General features: G+C 56.0%; 1 protein-coding gene across 8 annotated transcripts in view; it reads left to right on the top strand.

The window, feature by feature from the left end:
* The window catches only part of Ccdc57 (coiled-coil domain containing 57), an 88,601-nt gene that overhangs the window by 37,532 nt on the left and 33,267 nt on the right, over positions 1 to 17,802 (top strand). For 4 of the 8 annotated variants that reach the window (XM_047546596.1, XM_047546597.1, XM_047546598.1 and 1 more), the window contains exons 11-16: positions 1,407 to 1,626; positions 2,215 to 2,364; positions 3,654 to 3,757; positions 5,683 to 5,859; positions 10,995 to 11,208; positions 17,270 to 17,391. In XM_047546596.1, coding sequence (XP_047402552.1) covers positions 1,407 to 1,626; positions 2,215 to 2,364; positions 3,654 to 3,757; positions 5,683 to 5,859; positions 10,995 to 11,208; positions 17,270 to 17,391 — 987 coding nt within the window. Of the gene's footprint in view, positions 1 to 1,406; positions 1,627 to 2,214; positions 2,365 to 3,653; positions 3,758 to 5,682; positions 5,860 to 10,994; positions 11,209 to 16,890; positions 17,036 to 17,208; positions 17,392 to 17,802 lie in introns of those variants that run through there. The other 4 variants (XR_007107860.1, XR_007107859.1, XR_007107861.1 and 1 more) reach the window with 4 other exon arrangements.

Below are 17,802 nucleotides of genomic sequence, written 5' to 3' on the forward strand. Positions count from 1 at the left end.
CTTTATTGTTGACTTTATTATCAAGTTTATATACTTTGTCTTTGAGGCCTGAGAATCTGTTTTCTTTTCTTTTTTTTTTTAAGTTACTCTTTTTTTAAAAGATTTTTTAGTTGTCAGTGAAACTTTTATTTATTTATATGCAGTGCTGAGATGAACCTAGTGCCTCACACATGCTGGGCAAGTGCTCTACCACTGAGCTACAACCCCAGCCCTGAGAATCTGTTTTCAAAGTGGTCTAATCTCTGGGTGACGCTTTCAGCTGAATTTTAAATTTGATTTATTGAGCCTTTCATTTCCAGGATTTCTCTGTTCTTTTCCAGAATCTTGGTCTCTTTATTGAAGTGGTCTTCCGTTTCCTGTATTTCTCTCCAATTTCACGTCTCACGTCTTCGTTTAGCTCATGGACATTCTGGCTGTGCACTTTCTGACCTCTCTGACGGCTCCTTCACGTGGTGGCCATGGAGGCCGCAGTGGAAGTGTCATGGGCAGTTTGGGGGGTTGGTGCCCTTGTTTCATCATATTGTTTGTGTGCCTCCCATCTGTGGGGATGATCACCTCTTCTGAGGCAAGGGAATATCTAGGGAGTCTCTTTCTACTAACCCGAGGCTGGGTGAACTCGAAGTCTTAACACTTCCCCGAGCACGTGCCGTCTGTTACACCCCATTCAGCACCACTGTGGGAGAAGATGCTGACCCCTGTCAACTGCAGCCATTTCGGAGCAGAGCCACGTACCAGTTAACCTTAGGGGAAAGAGTTGCCGAAAATGTTCCCCTCAGTTCCTCCAGTCCAAGAATAAAATTATGTTTTTGAATAGGTTGAGAAGGTAGTTATTAAAGAGAATAAAAATACTATTTAACTACATAGGAGTTCAAAGATGGAAAAGAGAAAAATAGACAAAGAAAAAAATAATACAAACTAAGTAGAAAAGAAGAAAACTGGGGGGTGATTTAAGACAGGAGCAGGTAATGCAAGAAGGAAAAGCGATCAAACCTGCTCTGGGAAAGCAGAGAGGTGGAATGATTCCAGTTACTAGTTTCTATTTTGAGACAAGGGCTTGCTAAGCTGCCCAAGCTGACCTTGAACTTGCGGCCCTCCTGCCTCAGCCTCCTGAGTCACTGGGATCACAGGCGTGCACCACTGCACCCAGCTATTCCCAGACCTTTTTGAATTTCTATTTTGATTTTTTTCCTCTGTTTTTGTTTGTTCTGTGATACTGAGGGTTCAGCCCAGGGTGCTCCACCACAGAGCTGCACACCAGCCCTTTTTATTCCTTATTCTGAGGTAGGGTCTTGCCAGGGTTCCCAGTCTGGCCTTGAACCTGTGCTCCTCCTGCTTCGGCCTCCTGAGCCTCTGGATCATAGGTGTGGCCAGCATGGCCCCATCACTGTCCTTGGTCTGTTTGACAGAATCTCCCAAGGCAGCGCGAAGGAGAAACCGGGAAAGCTTTTCCATCCAGTGAGATCCAGCGGCTGCAAGAGCAGAACGCGAGCTTGCGGAACGCTGTCGCCCAGATGAGGAGGGAGATGGAGGCACTGAGTGGGGAGACACTTCCTTCTGCACCGGCTGGAGAGACCACAGGCACACACCAGCCCGAGGCAGAGGCTGCCGGGGACACCGCCCCTCCTCGTGAGTGGAGGTGGGGAGGGTCAGACACCTTTCATGGGTTCGCTTCCCAGTCGCAGTTGAGTGTGCCTGCCCTTGAGCAGGTGGCGCCCCAGCATGGCGTGCTGTGGGGTTCTGTATTCAAGTCTCTTTCCCATGAAGAGGAGGGAAATGTGCAGGTGCAAGCCTGATGGCTTGGAGCCCAGCAGGCGGGCAGGGCGGGTGCTGTGCTGTCCCAGACGCTGCAGAGCAGCCTCCAGCCAGGCGAGCACCCTGTGCTGACTGAGATGACAGCCCAGGAGCCGCTGGCACCTGCTGCAGGCACTGGTCACACAGCTGAGTGGGGGGCCAGGGACAGCCATGCGACCAGTGCCTGAGGTGGAAGTTGTTCCTGTTTGCACAGAGCTATGGGAGAAGGCAGGTGGAAGTCTGTCCCATCTCTGGTCCTTCCTCAGAGGACATGGAGCTGGGCTGGTCTCAGTGAGCACTCTGGGGAAGGCGGGCAGAGAAGACTGAGGACAGGGACGGGGAGGCAGGAGAACGGAGAGTGCTCCTCCTGGGCGTGGGAGTGTCGGTGTGGGTGGCTGTGCTATTTGCTGGTGTTTCTGACAGATTACATTCTGGTCCTGGAAGCAGAAGTGCAGAACCTGAAGCATAAGTTCAGAGCCCTGGAAGGAGAGCTTGTGGGCATGCCGGAGCCCCCAAAGACATCCTGGGGCGACGCGGAGCCGCACCCCAGGGCCCCCGCCTCCACAGAGACAGGTAAGGTCCTGTGCTCCCCCACAGCGACAGGAACAGAGCCCCACGGGAAGTCCTCCAGACGCAGGTGCTTTCAGCAGGTCCAGATCCAGGAGCCTCGTCCTGTCAGCTGCCGTGCTGACCCCTCACCCTTCCAGATATGGAGCTGCTTGGTGCACCTGCTCCTGCAGGGCTGCTTTTGGCTTCACCATGTAGTTGACACAACCAGGTTGCTTCCCAGGACCTTCCCTCCAGGAGAGCCCACCAGCTCGCAGGCTGTTGCTGTGAAGAGGCCACAGCTGACCCTAACAGACGTTGCTGCCAGCATGGGCCTCGAGGGGCTGCCCCAGTCCCATCAGTGCCCCCTGGGTGGGGGACGTGGAGGGTTGCTGTCTTGGCTCTAGCCGGCCTTCTTCATGGATACCCATACTTGCTCCTGGTACAGAGCAGGAGGTGGCCGACTGGGAGGAGTGGCAGAGGCCAGGGGCTCCGCTGGACCTATGGCTCTGGGAGCAGGCCTCCCTGGAGCCTGCTTTTCCTTGATCATAGCTCACTGGTGCTTCTTGGGGGGGCTCCCGACACCTGAGCCAGGAGCACAGGGAGACGAGGACAGGAGCTCAGGAGAGTCCCCCTGGGAGGTAGTTCTTTCCCCCCATGTCCTCCCCCTCCCCGTGGCTCTCGTGTCCTGGCCCAGCTGTCAGCTGGGCTCGGGTGGAGCACGCTGCTCCTCCTCACACCAGCCTGCACCCGCACAGCCCTGGAGTAGCCCAGGTGCTCCGTGCAGTCCTTCCTTGCGTGGGTTGCTGGCCTGGGTTTGCCGATGTGCTGTCCAGGGGTGTTCTGCCATTGGGGTACATCCCCAGTCCTTTATTTTTTATTCTTTGTTTTGAGTCAGGGTCTCACCAAGTTGCCCAGGCTGGCCTCAAACTTGCAGTCCTCCTACCTCAGCCTCCTGAGTAACATAGTTGCAGGCTGCACCACCATGCCCAGCGTCATATCTTCTTCGACCGTGTGTCACGTGGACATCTTTTTGCTTAATTTCCGAACTGTGATATCTGTGTGTAGAGGCTGGAGTCACTGGTTTCTCTCAGAGGCTGCATGGAAGGTTGTCTTGTCCTGCAGAGGCTCCTGCGCTCTGCATAAGGACAGTCCTTCACGTACAGCGCACCTTAGGTCCTTGTAGGAACCCAGACCCCTGACTCCAGTGAAGGGCCTTCTCTCCTAAGTCCTACCAGCAGCCTCCTGGCCTCTGTTGGAGGTGGTGTTCTCCGTTTTCCAGATCTGAGCCTGACAGAGGTTGCTACTCTCTGCAGGAGAACCTGCCGCAGCTGGTCAGGCATCCACTGGATTGGCACTCAGGAAGCTCAGAGACAGAGTGCATCTCTTGAACTTGCTGGTGATACAGCTCAGAAAGAAGGTGAGCTGGGATTTCAAATGCAAGGCTGTGCGGGTCTGCCTACCAGAGAGCCCTTCTGGGGGAGCAGGCCTGCAGCCTGAGCAGTGCTGGTGCAGTGCTGCTGACCCTGGAGGGTAGGTGTACCCTCTCTGTGCCTGTCTCCTTCTCAGCAAAGGGCTGTTGTGAACAGTAGCTGGCTTGTCTCATGTATGGCCGTAGAAGGTGCACAGGGAAGCCGGGCATGGTGGCTTCCATGCTACTTGGGAGCCTGAGGCAGGAGGATTGCAAGTTCCAGGCCAGCCTCAGTCACCTGGTGACACCCTGTCTCAAAAAAAAAAGGGCTGAGGACCCAGTTCAGTTGTAAAGCAGCCCTGGGCTCCATCCCTGTACCAAAGAAAAGGAAGAGGATGGAGAAGGGAGGGGAGAAGAGATCTCGGCAGTGTCGGGCCCAGGGGACACACAGACCCTAGGGGTGAGGGCACTCTGGGTCCCCCTTTGGGCACTCGGCACAGGGTCCTTGAGGCCACCTGCCCTGAGACAGGGCCAGGGCCTCCTTCCTTCCCCCGGCTGAGCCTGCTCCGTGGTGTGGCGCACCACGTCCTGTCCGCCTCCTCCCCTGCGTGGCCTGAATGGTCCTGCCGTGCACGTTCCTGCATGGGTGTCTCTGGGGACAGCGTTTTTGGTTGGAAGCATGTGCCTGAGTGGAACTGCCGAGGCCTGAGTTGCTCTGTTCAGCTCTTGGAGGAGCAGCCAGACTTTCCCACACAGTGGCGCACTGTCCACCCTCCAGCAGGCTGCAGCTCCTGACTCCGGCACGTCCAGCGTGGCTGCTCTCTTTTCATCCCTGACATCCTGGTGGGTGTGAAGTGGCATCTCGTGTGTGGGTTTTTTTTTTTTTTTTTTCTTTTGTGGTGCTGGGATTGAACCCAGGGCCTTGTGCATGTGAGGCAAGCACCCTACCAACTGAGCTGTATCCCCAGCCCTTTGTGTGGTTTTAACTCACATTTTCCTGGTGACAGATAATGCTGACCACCTGTTCATCTGGTTCCTAGCAATTTGTGCACCTTCTGTGGAGAAATGTCAGTTTAGACCTTTGGCCATTTTAACTGGGTTGTTCTTCATCTTCACTGTTGAGTGGCCAGAGTCCCTCACAGATGCAGCTCTCTCCCATGTGTCTCTTCACCTCCCAATGGTGTCCAAAGCAGCAGTGACTTTGTTTTGACCAAGTCCAGGAGACCAGCCTGTGCTACCTGCAGCTCATGCTGTGGCCTGTGACTTACACTTGAACCTTCCGCCCACCTCTGCAGCTTTGACTGATGGGTGGGGCAGCCCACTCCTCTCTGCTGCTTGCTGTTTTCTAGAGGTGTGTGTTTCTCCCTGGGGTCCAGGGCTCAGGAGGAACATTCTAATACATGACCATGCACGGACTCTCCCTGGCCAACACTGGGGTCCAGTGCAGGGGTAGGTTTGCTGGTGATCGTGTCCATCAGAGAGAAACTGGCCACTCCTCTCTGCTCCCAGATGCGTTTTTAAAAAATTTTTTATTTGTTCTTTTTAGTAGTTCATGACAGTAGAGTACATTTTGACTATCCTTCGCACACGGAGTATAACTTCCCATCCTTGTGGTTGTACGTGATGTGGAGTTACACTGGTCATGAGTCCGTGGGAAGGTGATGTCCATTCATTCCACTGTCTCCCATTCCCATCTCCTCCCTCCCCTTCCTTCCCCTTTGTCTGTCCTCTGTCCACTGTTCCCACTTCCTCATTGAGAGTCAGCGTCTGCATGCCAGAGAGAACCTCCGGCCTTTGGAGTTTGGGGAGGGCTTATTTCACTTACATAAGGTCCCCAGTTTTTTCAGGTGCCTCCAAGTGCCACTCTTCCTGTCCTCCAGCCCTGGCCACCCCCTGCCTCGCTCCTGACACTACCCTGTGGAACTGCCTTCTAGGTGCAGCAGAGGCCCCTGGAGCTGGACCCCATCCAGCGAGAGCTTCCCCGTGAGGTGGACCAGGTGCACCTGGAGGTGCTAGAGCTGCAGAAGCAGGTGGCTGAGCTGGAGGAACATTTTGGGACAGCCCAGCAGGAAGGACAGCAGCTGGAAGCCAGGAAGCAGCTCAGGAAAGAGGTGGGTCCCTTGCACCAGCTGTCCCCCGCTTCTGCACTACCTGTTGGGCCTGCCCAGGGAGCCCTTCCCTGCTGGTGCTCGGCCCACCTTGCTGCTCTGCCTGGCCTACAGTGCTGGCCACCCTGTCCTTCCTCCTCTCCCTCCTCCTCCTTCCTCTCAGGCCTGGGCTGTTTGCTAAGAGGGCGTGTGTTGGGCACTGGCCTGACCCTGCCACAGGAAGGGAACTGTGTGGCACTTACCGTAGCATCCAGGGCCTTGGTGGCAGTCAGCCTCTGCTCAAAGTGCCTGCCACACCTGTGACGGGGCAGCCTTAGAGAGGACCTTGGTCCCCGACTCTGGCTTACCAGTGGTGGCAGGCCCTTTCTTCCTACCTAAAGCCGTGAGGGACCAGTGGGAAAGGCCCTGCCAGTGGCCTGCAGTGCAGCCCCACAGTGGCCTGCAGAGACTTATGACCTTCAGTGACCAGGCACATCAACACACACCTGTGATCCCAACTACTTGGGAGGCTGAGGCAGAAGGATTGAGTTTGAGGCCACCCTGGGCAAGACCCTGTCTCAAAATTTAAAAAAAAATTTTAAAGGACTGGGGATGTGACTCAATGGTAGAGCACCTCTGAGTTCAGTCCGCAATACTGCCCCTCAAAAATCCGGTCAGTTACCTGCGGTGACTGTTGTGGTGACTTGTGGTCACCTTCTGTGATCTGGATGGCCTGTGGTCATCAGGGTGATTGTCAGTCAACAGAAGGTCTCAGGGACATGAGTGTTGTCTGGAAGGCACTCGGAGTCCTCTGGTAGGAGCAGCGGGGGTGAGGACAGTGGAGGTGCCCCTTGGCACCAGGGCCCCGAGGGGACGAGCAGCCCAGGGCCGAGGAACAGCCTGGAGAAGCAGCAGCAGGGTGTGGGCACGAGCACCTGGGCCCCAGCCTTGCTCCAGGCAGCACCACAGCTCCTTCCAGGACAGCACCTGCGGCCAGGCGTAAGCAGCCTTCCTACTGCTCCTCCCCTCCACATGCTCCCGCAGAGGGGCAGGGAATGCGTGGAGGCTGAACTGGAAGCCAAGGCACTAATCCACGGCAGGATTAGTAGGCCCATTGGTAATGGAGGCCCTGCTCCCTTCTCCCATTGCAGGCAGCGGGCAGCCCAGGCCTCAGTGTTATGCTTGTAGCCACAGTGGGCAGACTCTGTGTGACAAGCAGAAGGCTCAGGAAGCACAGTGGCCAGCAGCCCCCGGGGCAGCCGCTTGCTGCCTCAGCACGTCTGAGAGCCAGACTCCCGTCTCCAGGAGAGGGGAGGCAGGAAGGCAGCTCCCGGTGCCCCACGGGACCGGAGCCATCCCCAGTGCACAGAGGAGCAGCTGGAGGGCTTGCGCTCCCAGCACAGACAATGCTAGGAGGCTGCAGGTGCCCACTGGAAGGCGAGAGGGTCCAGCCCACTGACCTAGCAGCAGATCACAGGGCCACACTAGGGCAGGCGAACAGGTACATAAAGGAAAGAGGAAGTGACTTCTCGTATCACCAGCAAACATAAAGGACGATGCTCAGGCAGTCAGGAGTGAACTGGCTAGAGGCAAGAGCTGGCTGGGAACAAGGAACTCCTTGTCTCCATCCCTGCACATCTCCTGGCCAGAGGCAGGACACGTCTCCAGTGAGAAGCCTCTGGGGCCCAGCTTGACAGAGCCCCCCTGGGTCAGCACACCAACACCTCCCACCTCCGGCTAGAATGCCCTGGGACTCATTGCCAGGGCTTCTGCCAAGAACACAGCCAGAGCCTAAGCACAGGGTGTCCTGGGCAGACTCAGGGAGGGAGGGACATGCCACAGAGCCGCTGGCCTGCAACTCAGGTGTCAGCGTCACCAGAGACCAGCATTCAGCACTGCGTATGTCCTGGGTCCCGGAGAGGAAAATCAGGCTAGGAAGGGCCTGGTCGGGACACCAGGTGGAGTCAGGTGTCCCAGTCGGGCGGAGGGGCTGAAGGCCTAGGCATGATGAGGCCCAAGGGCCGTGTGCTCTCAAGATCTCCAGGAGGAGGGTTACGCGGGGGGTGGGCAGCATGTAGCAGGCCACCTGTCCCCAGGGTGAGGTGTCTTTGCAGCTCCTCTGTCCAAGGCTGGTTTCCTCCGACCAGGGCATGAGGGGTCTCAAGCTGGCCACACTTTCCCACCCCTAGAGCCTGAGACCCCGCTTTCCACCATGGCCCCTGCACAGAGACTGAGGTGTGGGTGGGTTTCTGCTCTCCAGCCAGCACTAGGACTCACACTGGCTTTCTTCCTGCCGCAGGCTGCCCTGCCCCATTCCCAGCTTCCAGGGCAGCTCCAGGGGCTTTCCGAGGGTCTGCTGTGGGGTAGTGGCCTGCGGGACTTCCCTAGTCCGGGAGGGTCCCCGGCTCTGACTACAACCTCCGAGGACGGCTTTGGTTGGTGGCATTAAGTCATCTCAGTGGGCCAGATTCTCCTGTTTCCTCCCAAGATGCTGATATTGGCACCCAGGCAGGGCAGTACCCCACCCTGGAGTGAGTGCTGGTGGGGCTGCCACTATACTTGCTGAGGGTGCATTTGTTAAAAAGACACCCCTGAATGTGTCTCAGGTTGTGCAATCTTTATTTGGGAAAAAGACTTCAGAGAATCGTCAAAGTACACTTTTCTTTTTGGTACCAGGAATTGAACCCAGGGGTGCTTAACCATGGAGCCACATCCCCAGCCCTTTTTATTTATATATTTATTTAGAAACAGGGTCTTGATAAGTTGCTTAGGGCCTCACTAAATTGCTGAGGTTGGCCTTGAACTTGTAATCATCTTGCCTCAGCCTCCCAAGCCACTGGGATTCAGGTGTGTGCCACCACGCCTGGCCAAAATAAACACATCAGATAAAATTTTACCAGAAACTGACCCAGGGAGGTTCACTCCACATCCCCCATGTCAGCGATGGGTCTGGAACAGGGACTCAGGCTGGGGCCGTTCCTCCCCACTGGGCTCTTATTACAAGGGAAGGGCCAGGGCACCACCAGGCTACTGGGTCAGGTGGGAGCCACCTCTGGTCAGGGGCCTAGGTTTGGAGAGCAGATCTTCCCTCATACTACGGATGTCTGAAGCCAGGCACATTGGGGCACATCTATATTCCAGCACTTCAGGAGGCTGAGGCAGGAAGAGCCCAGTGAGCTCAAGTTCAAGGTCAATTTAGTGAGCTCCTGTCTCAAAAATAAAAATGAAAAGGACTGGGGTGAGCTCAGTGGCAGAGTGCTTACCTAGCGTGTGCAAGGCCCGGAGTTCAGTCCCGGCCACCCTCTGGGTATCTGAGGTCTGCTAAGGCTCTGCTTCAGGGCTCTTCCTTCCTCATGAGAGCAGCTGGAGAACAGCCAAGCCTTTAAGCAGCCCAAGTGAATTCCCACTTGCCCAGCTGGGGGCGTATGGAGCCCCAGGCCTGCCTTCTTCCAGGGCCACCCACCTCTCCCAGCCTGAGAGCCTCAAGTCCTTTGTCCTTGGAAGGCCATACCTGCAGAGGGGACAGCAGCCCCAGTCACACACACTGGAGAAGATGCATGGGGTCTGGGATGTTCATGCCTGCAGCAAGGCCTCCCTGACACTGCCCTCACCTGGCCTGGCCTCAGGCCTGTGGAACCATAGACCTCTCCTAGCCCAAGAAAGGGGCAGACATTGCTCTTCACTGTGTCCTTCCATGACCCCCTAGGTCCCTTGTGGCCTGCAGCACATGCAGGAGGTACTGGTGCACCTGGGGAACAGCAGTACCTAGAGGGCATGGGTACCTTCCAATCCTGGGAAACTGGCCAGGACAGGCCCTCAGGTCTGTTCCAGGGACTCGGGACTCCTGTGGCCAGGATAAGGGAGTGACTGGCTTCTCTTGCAGGTGTTGGGAGCGGCTAGGCTGTGCCAGGTCCAGGTGTCCCTGCGCCCTGCTCAGCCCTTGATGCCCTCCTGTGCTGCATCTGCACTTGTACATGGCTGTGCTTGCTGTGGGCCCCTAGTCCAGGCCTGGCCCAGACTCCAGCTCCCTGTGGCAGCCTCCTCCCCTCAGACACCTTAGCTTTCTCCTCCCACCTTCTCCAGCTCAGCAGGGAACCACAGCTGGTCTGCCGTGTCCAGGCAGGTGGAGGAAGGTGAACCCAGGGGAAGGAGAGGCAGCTGCCAGCCAGCTGTTCACAGGAGGCAGCTATCGCAGGCCTAGGGCAAGGACTGGGGTGAGACAGGAGGGTGAGGAGCAGCCTGATACTAGAGCCGTAGGCCAGAGGCCAACTCTGGGGCCACTTGTCCCAGAACCAAAGGGAGGAAGAGGTGGTAAGAAGCAGGAGAGGCACTCCAGTGGGTGCAACTGCCCTGGAAAGGCCAGGGACCAGCCTCCACCCTGTCTCCTGGTGCTGACCGAGCTGCCCTGCTGTGTCGACAGCAGCCAGGCTTGTGCGTCATCAGACTGTCCTGGTCAGCTGTGGTCTGGTGATCATTATCTCAAGGTCTGTCAGGTGGGGCCTTGTCCATCAGAAACTTGCTGTTGTCTCAGATAGTCAAGCTCATCACAGGGTGTCTGTGAATCTGAGGTGACTCAGCAAGGGAGGCAGATAAAAGGGAGGTTTTTAGTTGCCCATTGGACATTTGCAGGCCCAAGCGAGGAGTCTGAAGTCCTTGTTACAGATGCAGAAGCAGCACCCACACAGGGTGCAGTCCTCTTGGGTCTGGGGGCATGCTGGAGCTGGGGGTGGGTAGGCCATCTCCGTTCCCAGGAGCAGGACCCGGTGCATGCCCTGGGGCACTGTGCCAGTTGGGTGCCTGAGTTCTCCTTGTCTCCTCTTGATAGACACAGGCCAACACACCCAGCAGGGCTGTGGGGAGGAACACTCAGAGGTTTTGAGTTGGGGGTTGCCAGGGCCTGTGGCCAGCAGGAAAAGGGCTGAGGACCTGAGGTCAGGCTGCAGCCTGGAGAACAGGGCCTAGGATGACCCAATTTGTAGAGGAGCCCCTGGGAGCATTCGCACTCTCCTGGACCCAGGCCAAGGCACAGGGCAGGCAGCAGTGCCCATTCTGGGAGGGCAGGCTCGGGGTGGGAGCACTACCTGCTGGGCCCTCCACCACGCAGGCCTCCACCAGGCCCGTGGTCTCACAGGGCGTTGCTGTATGGGTTTTGTTTACAGGGCCTTGCAGATGAGAGACCTGTGGGGACGAAGGACCCAGGGGAGCTCCCCAGGCACCCACAGCTGGGGCCACAGCCTCCACAGTCTGTATCCGTCCCCCACCTGCAGAGGAAACTTAAGGAAGCCGCCAAAAAAATCCTGCGTCTCCGCCTGGAGAAGGAGCAGCTCATGGAGATGGGGAACCGGCTTCGAGCAGAGCAGGGACACCCCAAGGGTGAGTCCCTGGGAACAGGACTGCCGCGTGAGAACTGGGGCAGCAGGGAGCGAGGGGCGCACCACAGGACTGCCAGGACCACTTCCCTACCCGCCTGCGAGGAGCCTGGGCCAGCAGGGGCCCTGGCCTGGACTTCTCAGGAAGGTGAGGGGACGCTCCTCAGCATGGAGCAGCCGGATGCCGCTGGCACGGCAGGACCTCCTCCTAGTGCTGGTGCTCCCTGCCAGCTTCGCAGGAGTAGTACAGCAGCAGCATCCCCGGGGGAGGTGGAGGCAGGGAGGCTAGAACTACAAGACTGAAAAATGACACAGGTTTGTGGCATGCAAGGCAGTCTGCACCCAGAGGGGCCAGAGGGGCGTGAAGAAGCAGAGCTCCAGCCCAGGGTCTCCCAGGAAGCCCAGAGCTCCAGACACATGCACACAGCCTGAGTGGGTGTCTGGCCCAGTGCAGGCCTCACTGCGGTCTCAGTGGGGCTGGCCGACAGCAGGTGCAGCCGGTGCTCACTGCAGCTGCTCCTCACTCACCTGCCTTCTGCCTTTGTTCGCCTTTCAGCAAGATGTCAGTTACCAAACTTTAAGTTTCTGTGATGGCCCCAAAGGCTAGCTCTGGGGAGTCTGCCGTCTGGCTGTGCCTTCCTGTCCTTTGCCTAAACACTATGAGCAGACGGGGACCTGGGACTAGGTTCATAGCAAACATGCTGCAGGCATGAAGCTCCAGTCTGTGTGCCCCTAAGAGCTGGGAGCAGCTGGGCATGGTGGCCACATCTGTCATTGTAGCGACTCAGAAGACTGAGGCAGAAGGATCCTAAGTTCTAGGCCAGTCTCAGCAATTTAGTGAGGCACTGTCTCAGAATAATAAAAAGGGCTGGGTACGTGGCTCAGTGGTTAAGTGCCCCTGGATTCAGTCCCTAGTACCAAAAAAAGAAAACAAAAGAACCCAAAACCTGGGAGCCAAGAGCACTGGAAGGGCCAGCAGGAGTAGCACTTCGTCTGCCCCAACCATGAGAGCTCTTGAGAAGGCCGCCATCAGGGGCTGGGATGTAGCCGAGAGGTAGAGAACTTCCCTAGTGTCCACGCCCTGGGTTCAGTCTCCAACCCCACGATGGAGGGAAGGTAGGCAGGCAGGTAGGTCACCATCAAAGGGAAGAGGGAGGTCAGGGTGCCGTGCCTCCTCCCCAGGCTCCACCTGGGGCTGACCGCAGGGGTGACCGCTGTGGCTTTAGCATGTCCTTCGGTGACTTCTGAAGAAACCTGGCAGAGGGGAAGGAGAAGCAGCCTCAGGCGCTGGGCAGCAGAGCTCCAGGGAGCACTGGTCCCCATGAAGAGGTGACGCTGGGGGAGGTCTGAGCAGGAGCAGAGGGGCTGTCCACACCGCCACGCTAGAGCACTGTGTGAGAGCCGAGAGCTGGAGGCCAGCCAGGCCTTACTGCGAAGTCACCAGCGGAAGGCCAGCCTTTTCACTTGGTGTGTGGAAAGAGACTGTCTTAGTGGCGTTGTCCTGAGAACCCAGCCCCTGAAAGAGGAGCAGTAAACAGCTCTTTGGCAGGTGTTTGTAGGTGTTGGTGTGAGAACTGGTGGACATGGACCATTGTCCAGCCCCATTGCCCCCTCGGGGCACCCACGAGTGCAGGGAGTGTGGGCAGAAGCTGCTCTCCCTGACACCTGTCCACTTCACAGCTCAAGGGGGAAGAGGTGCTTTCTGCAAGTTCATACAGGACCTTGCTTCTGTTTTGCCCTGCTGGGAGTGGGGCAGTGGGGCCCGGACCTCACCCAGGCCAGACAAGCACTCTACTCCTGAGGCACATCCCAGCCCTTTTACTTTATCTTGAGAGAGGGTTTTGCTAAGTTTCCAGCCTGGCCTCAAACTTGCCATCCTGCCTCAGCCTCCTGAGCCACTGGGACTGCAGGGCTGCACCATGCCTAGCTCAGAACCTTGCTGCTGCGACTGCTGCTGCTTAGACACTGAGCCACAGCCACAGACTTTTTAATGTTTTATTTTAAGGCAGTCTCACTAAGTTGCTGAGGCCGGTCTTGAACTTGAGATCCTCCTGTCTCAGCCTTCTGAGCTGCTGAGATTGCAGGCATGGGTACCACCCTGGCTGTTCCTGTCTGTTACTGTTGGCAAGCAGTGGTTTTAGCAGTTTGAGCTCTATTCCCTCTCTCTCAATTCGATTCTATGTCATCACTTTCTAAACTGACAGTGCCCTCCCCTCTGAGCCATGACACCCCTCTCCTTGGCCTCTGTGCCATGCTCTGCCACCTCAGCCATGTTGTCTTTGATGATAGGCACGCCCCCTTCCTCTTGTGACTTTCTACAGCCAGCTGAGCCTGTGTTTGAGCAGGTGCCCGTCCTACCCTCCGTCCGTCCACCCACCCTGTCCACACCCCCATGGCAAAGGCCCCGTGTGGTGCCACAGTCTGTGTTACAGGCCATGGGCTTGCCCACTGCAGAGCCACGGGTACCAGCGCCTACCCTTGCAGTCTCCTCCAAAGGCTGGTGGCTTCTGCCCCTCCTTAGTTCAGTGTTGGCCATTTGCACATGGCAGGAAGACCACCCTCACCCCAGCACTTGGAGAACTGTGCAGGCAGAGCCCACAGCCCCGTGCTCCTTCCCTTTCTTTGGGCTGTGACTTCCTCCCTCATCATGAGACTCTCCCAGAGTGAGACTCTGGGCGTGCCTCTTCTGGTGTCTAATTAGCTGGGATTTACTTCAGTGTGTGCTGTGAGGGCACTGGGCTCAAACTCTGCTTCCCCCATGGACCGTGAGCACGTTAACTGGTTTCTTTGCAGCGAGAGAAGCTCCTCATTAACGCTTGAGAACTAACATGGTGTGGGGAAGCCAGTGGTCCCTCAGGCCAGGTGCCACTTCATCTGAGTCTCTGAGGAAAAGGCATCCAAGGGCTGGGGAGATAGCTCAGTGGGTAGAGTGCTTGCCTTGCAAGCACAAGGCCCTGGGTTCAATCCCCAGCACCGCAAAAAAAAAAAAAAAAGAAAAGAAAAGGCATCCAAGATAAAGATAAAGATCCCAGACGGGGCACATTCGCACACCTGACCTGAAAAGACCCCATGCCTGCTGGGGCCACTGGAGGCCTGGCCGAGGGCCAGGAGGGGCTGAGAAGTCCACAGGTCTGAGGAGGAGCCACTCTGCTGCGGGAGTCCAGGAGTGCCAGTTAGGCCACCGCTTTGGCAGTTCCTTCTCAGAGCAGAGTGGAGGGCTGGCATGCGAGGCCTGGGTCCATCCCCAGCACCGCACAGCCTCCCCTGGGCTTGGAGAAAGGCGGGCATGGGAGGGATCCAACTGCAGAGGCCTTTCCAGAGGACAGCTTACAACCCCGGCAGGCTCCTGTCTGAGCCCATGATTCTTCTGGAGTGCTACTTAGAAGGCCTCAGGCCAGGGTGGGCACAGAGCATTTGCCTGGCATGTGCCAGGCCCGAGCTCCCTCCTGACACTGCAGAGTAGGGGAGGGAGGGGGCCGCACGTTCACAGGAACCCCTGCCTCAGGTGTCGTGCATGCCCTGCGAGGCCCCTTCCTGTGAGGCCCAGGCTGCTGCGGGCTGATGCTTTTGCTAGACATACAGGTGTCATGGTGGTTCCAAGTGGCGATGCCCCCAAGGCTCCTCCTCGTCTCCTGGCTGGTGTCCCATGGCAGCAAGTGCCTCTGCACAGACTGACCTGGCGTGTCCGAACCACGGGACAGACTGTTGGGGTCCACGGCATGGCTGGACAGGAGCAGAGGAAGACAGTGGGCAGAGGACAGGGGACACTTGTCTCTGCCCGTCCCACGCACCCTTGCTGACTGACAGAGGCCCCACAGCCTAGCGCCCGGTCCTGGCAGCAAGAGTGGGTGAGGCTGGTCTCTGTATCTCCACTGGTTCCTATGCCATGTGACCACAGCCATTAAATAGTAGAGTGACCAACTGTGACAAACACTGGGTCATCGTTCATAGCATTCAGAACGAGACCTTCCAGCCCAGGGCTGGACACACCTGCTATTGGCAGCTGTCCACAGGCACCCCAGCCACCTCCACGCAGCCACTGTGTGTGTCCTGGAGCCGCTGCCTCGGAGCGTGTCCCCACCTGTCTGCCCCTCAGGAGTGGGCCGACCACCTCCTCCTGGCCAGCAGTACACCTCAATCTTAGAGCACCGCCTGCCCAGTGCACCCCCTGTCAGGCCGTGGAGCCCATTCCAGCTCTAGGCAATGACCCCTCTGCTCTGAGACAAGTAGCACCCCTCCTGCTGCAAGCTCATACCAAGAAGGAGGAGAAGCACGTGCAGCACAGAGGGTCCTGCCAGAGTAACACCCTGGCTCACCTGCCTCCTTCCCTGCCTTCCCTCCCGCCACGCCTGCCTCTCCCAGAGACCAGAGTCCCAGGGACAGACCTCCACCTCAGAAAGCTGGAATTCCATGAACTGTCGTTTGGCAGTCTTACTGATACTAGCATTTTTCAAAAGACTTTAGTTTTCTCATCAAAAAAGTTTGCTCATTGTAAAAACAGTGCTGCTGGGTATGATGGTGCACACTTATGATCCCAGTGACTCAGGAGGCCAAGGCAGGAGAATCACAAATTTAAGCCCAGCCTGGGCAACAACTTAGCAAGACTCTGTCTCAAAATAAAAAGGGCTAGGGCTGTGGCTCAGTGGTGGAGAGCTAACCTTGCATGTGTGGGACACTGGACTGGACCCTCAGCACCACATGAATAAATAAAATAAAGATACTGTGTCCATCTACAACTAAAAATTTTTTAAAAATAAAAAGGACTAGGGGTGTGGCTCAGTGGTAGAGCACTGCAGGTTTAATCCCCAGTACCACAGAAATATTTCTTTAAACAGTGCTGAAAAGTACACAGGAAAACAAAAATGCTAACTCGAGCTAGTTCACACTTTTGTGAAAATGCCAGCACTTCTCTGTCCTTTGTTCACTAGCGTGCAAGCCCCGGCCCCTGTGCCCTGTGGGTACGAGCCCACCCACACTCACACCCCACAGCTGCACACAGCCTCCCTCTCAGGCCTGGCTGTCAGAGGTGGGTGCCATGCACCTGGGAGCCCTGCTGGGCCTGCAGGCACGGTCCCTGGGGGCCCCAGTCCTCGCGGCACCCGTGCCAAGTGTCCAGAGATGCTCATAGCAGTATATAAAATGCCTCTGATCGCAGCCGCACAGTAACTAAATGTTCATGGAAAAGGTTATTTTTGCCCAATCAAAACAAGTACAAAGCCTGGACACAGTAGTGCCCACACTTGTAATCCCAGGGAGGCTGAGGCAGTTGGATCTCATGTTCCAGGTCAGGCTTAGCAACTTAGCTCAGTGGTGGAACATCCCTGGTTTGATCCCCAGTATTGTAAAAAATTTTTAAAAATCATTCTGCTTCAGTTTCTAATATGATAAATAGCTCTAGTCATAACCCTCCCCCCAAAAAACAAGAACAAGAACTTCTTGGGTCCTGAATTGATTCCTTACTCTGGAAATACTATTTCAGTAGTAATTATGCAGTATGTCAGCTTAAAGAAAACTCGAAGATATGCAGGTAACTTAACACAAATTAGTCCATGAAAGGATGGTCATTTGATGCCAAGATCATTTCCAAGTAAGGTGGAATGCTCACGTGTTTATCACAGCTGTAGTTTTTAAGCATGTAGTTTAAACTTTTGCTTCTTCCCTTTTATTTTTTTTTTTCCGGATGAAGTTGTGCTGTGTTGCCCAAACTGGCCATCAACTCGGGGGCTCAACTAGCCTCTGGCCTCAGCCTCCTGAGCGGCTGGAACCCCAGGCGCACAGTGGGCCACTGCTGCACTCTGTGCATGCTGCGGAGCAGGTCCGTCTTTGGTCCTGTGAGTAGGCACAGTCCGCTCTGCCTGTAGGAAGCCCTGTGGGGGTGGGAGGCTGCCCCCTGGGTGCTGGTGTGTGGCTCCTTCACACCTGGCCCCTGCCCAGGTTCTGTGGTGTAGAAGTGACTTTGGCTTTGGAAAGGAACATGCTGTTCTCGAGTGTTTGTGTTCAGCAGGAGAGAAACCCAGGAGTGACTGAAGCACAAAGAACAGACCCTTTCCTGGTCTCGTTTCCAGGGAGACTGCCCTGTCCTCCCCTGCCTCCCACCCCCGGGGCCCAGGACCAGGGTGAGGTGCCCGAGGCTCTTTGGGACCACAGCCTACCTTTGGGACAGGTGAAGACCCACACCACAGCTCAGGTAACTCTTCTAGCTCTGCTGTCTTCTTGAGTATTAAATAGAATATGAAAAGCCTCTGATGCTCAGATCCAAACATGGCTACCAATAACATTTCAATGTGTTTTCTGCTGCTTTTTTAAAAATTACTATTTATATTGTATATATGTTTTCCTATAACTTTGCCCACCTGGGTGTTATCTTTAAAATCTTTATCAAAATGATAGGTTGAAAAACATTTATCTCTTTAATCAAAATGTTCTTATGTCTTCAGTGGCATTAAATGTCTTACATTTACTGGCCTTTCAGTTTCCTCTTTCTGGGTTATTTATGCATGTTCTAATTTTTCTACTGGTGTGTTTGTACTTGTTGGTTTGTAAGACTTCTTTACATATTAAGGCAATTGCTGCTTGTCTGTTACAGCTCTTTCCAAAT

Source organism: Sciurus carolinensis, chromosome 3 (assembly GCF_902686445.1).
Source record: "Sciurus carolinensis chromosome 3, mSciCar1.2, whole genome shotgun sequence".
Lineage (NCBI taxonomy): Eukaryota > Metazoa > Chordata > Mammalia > Rodentia > Sciuridae > Sciurus > Sciurus carolinensis.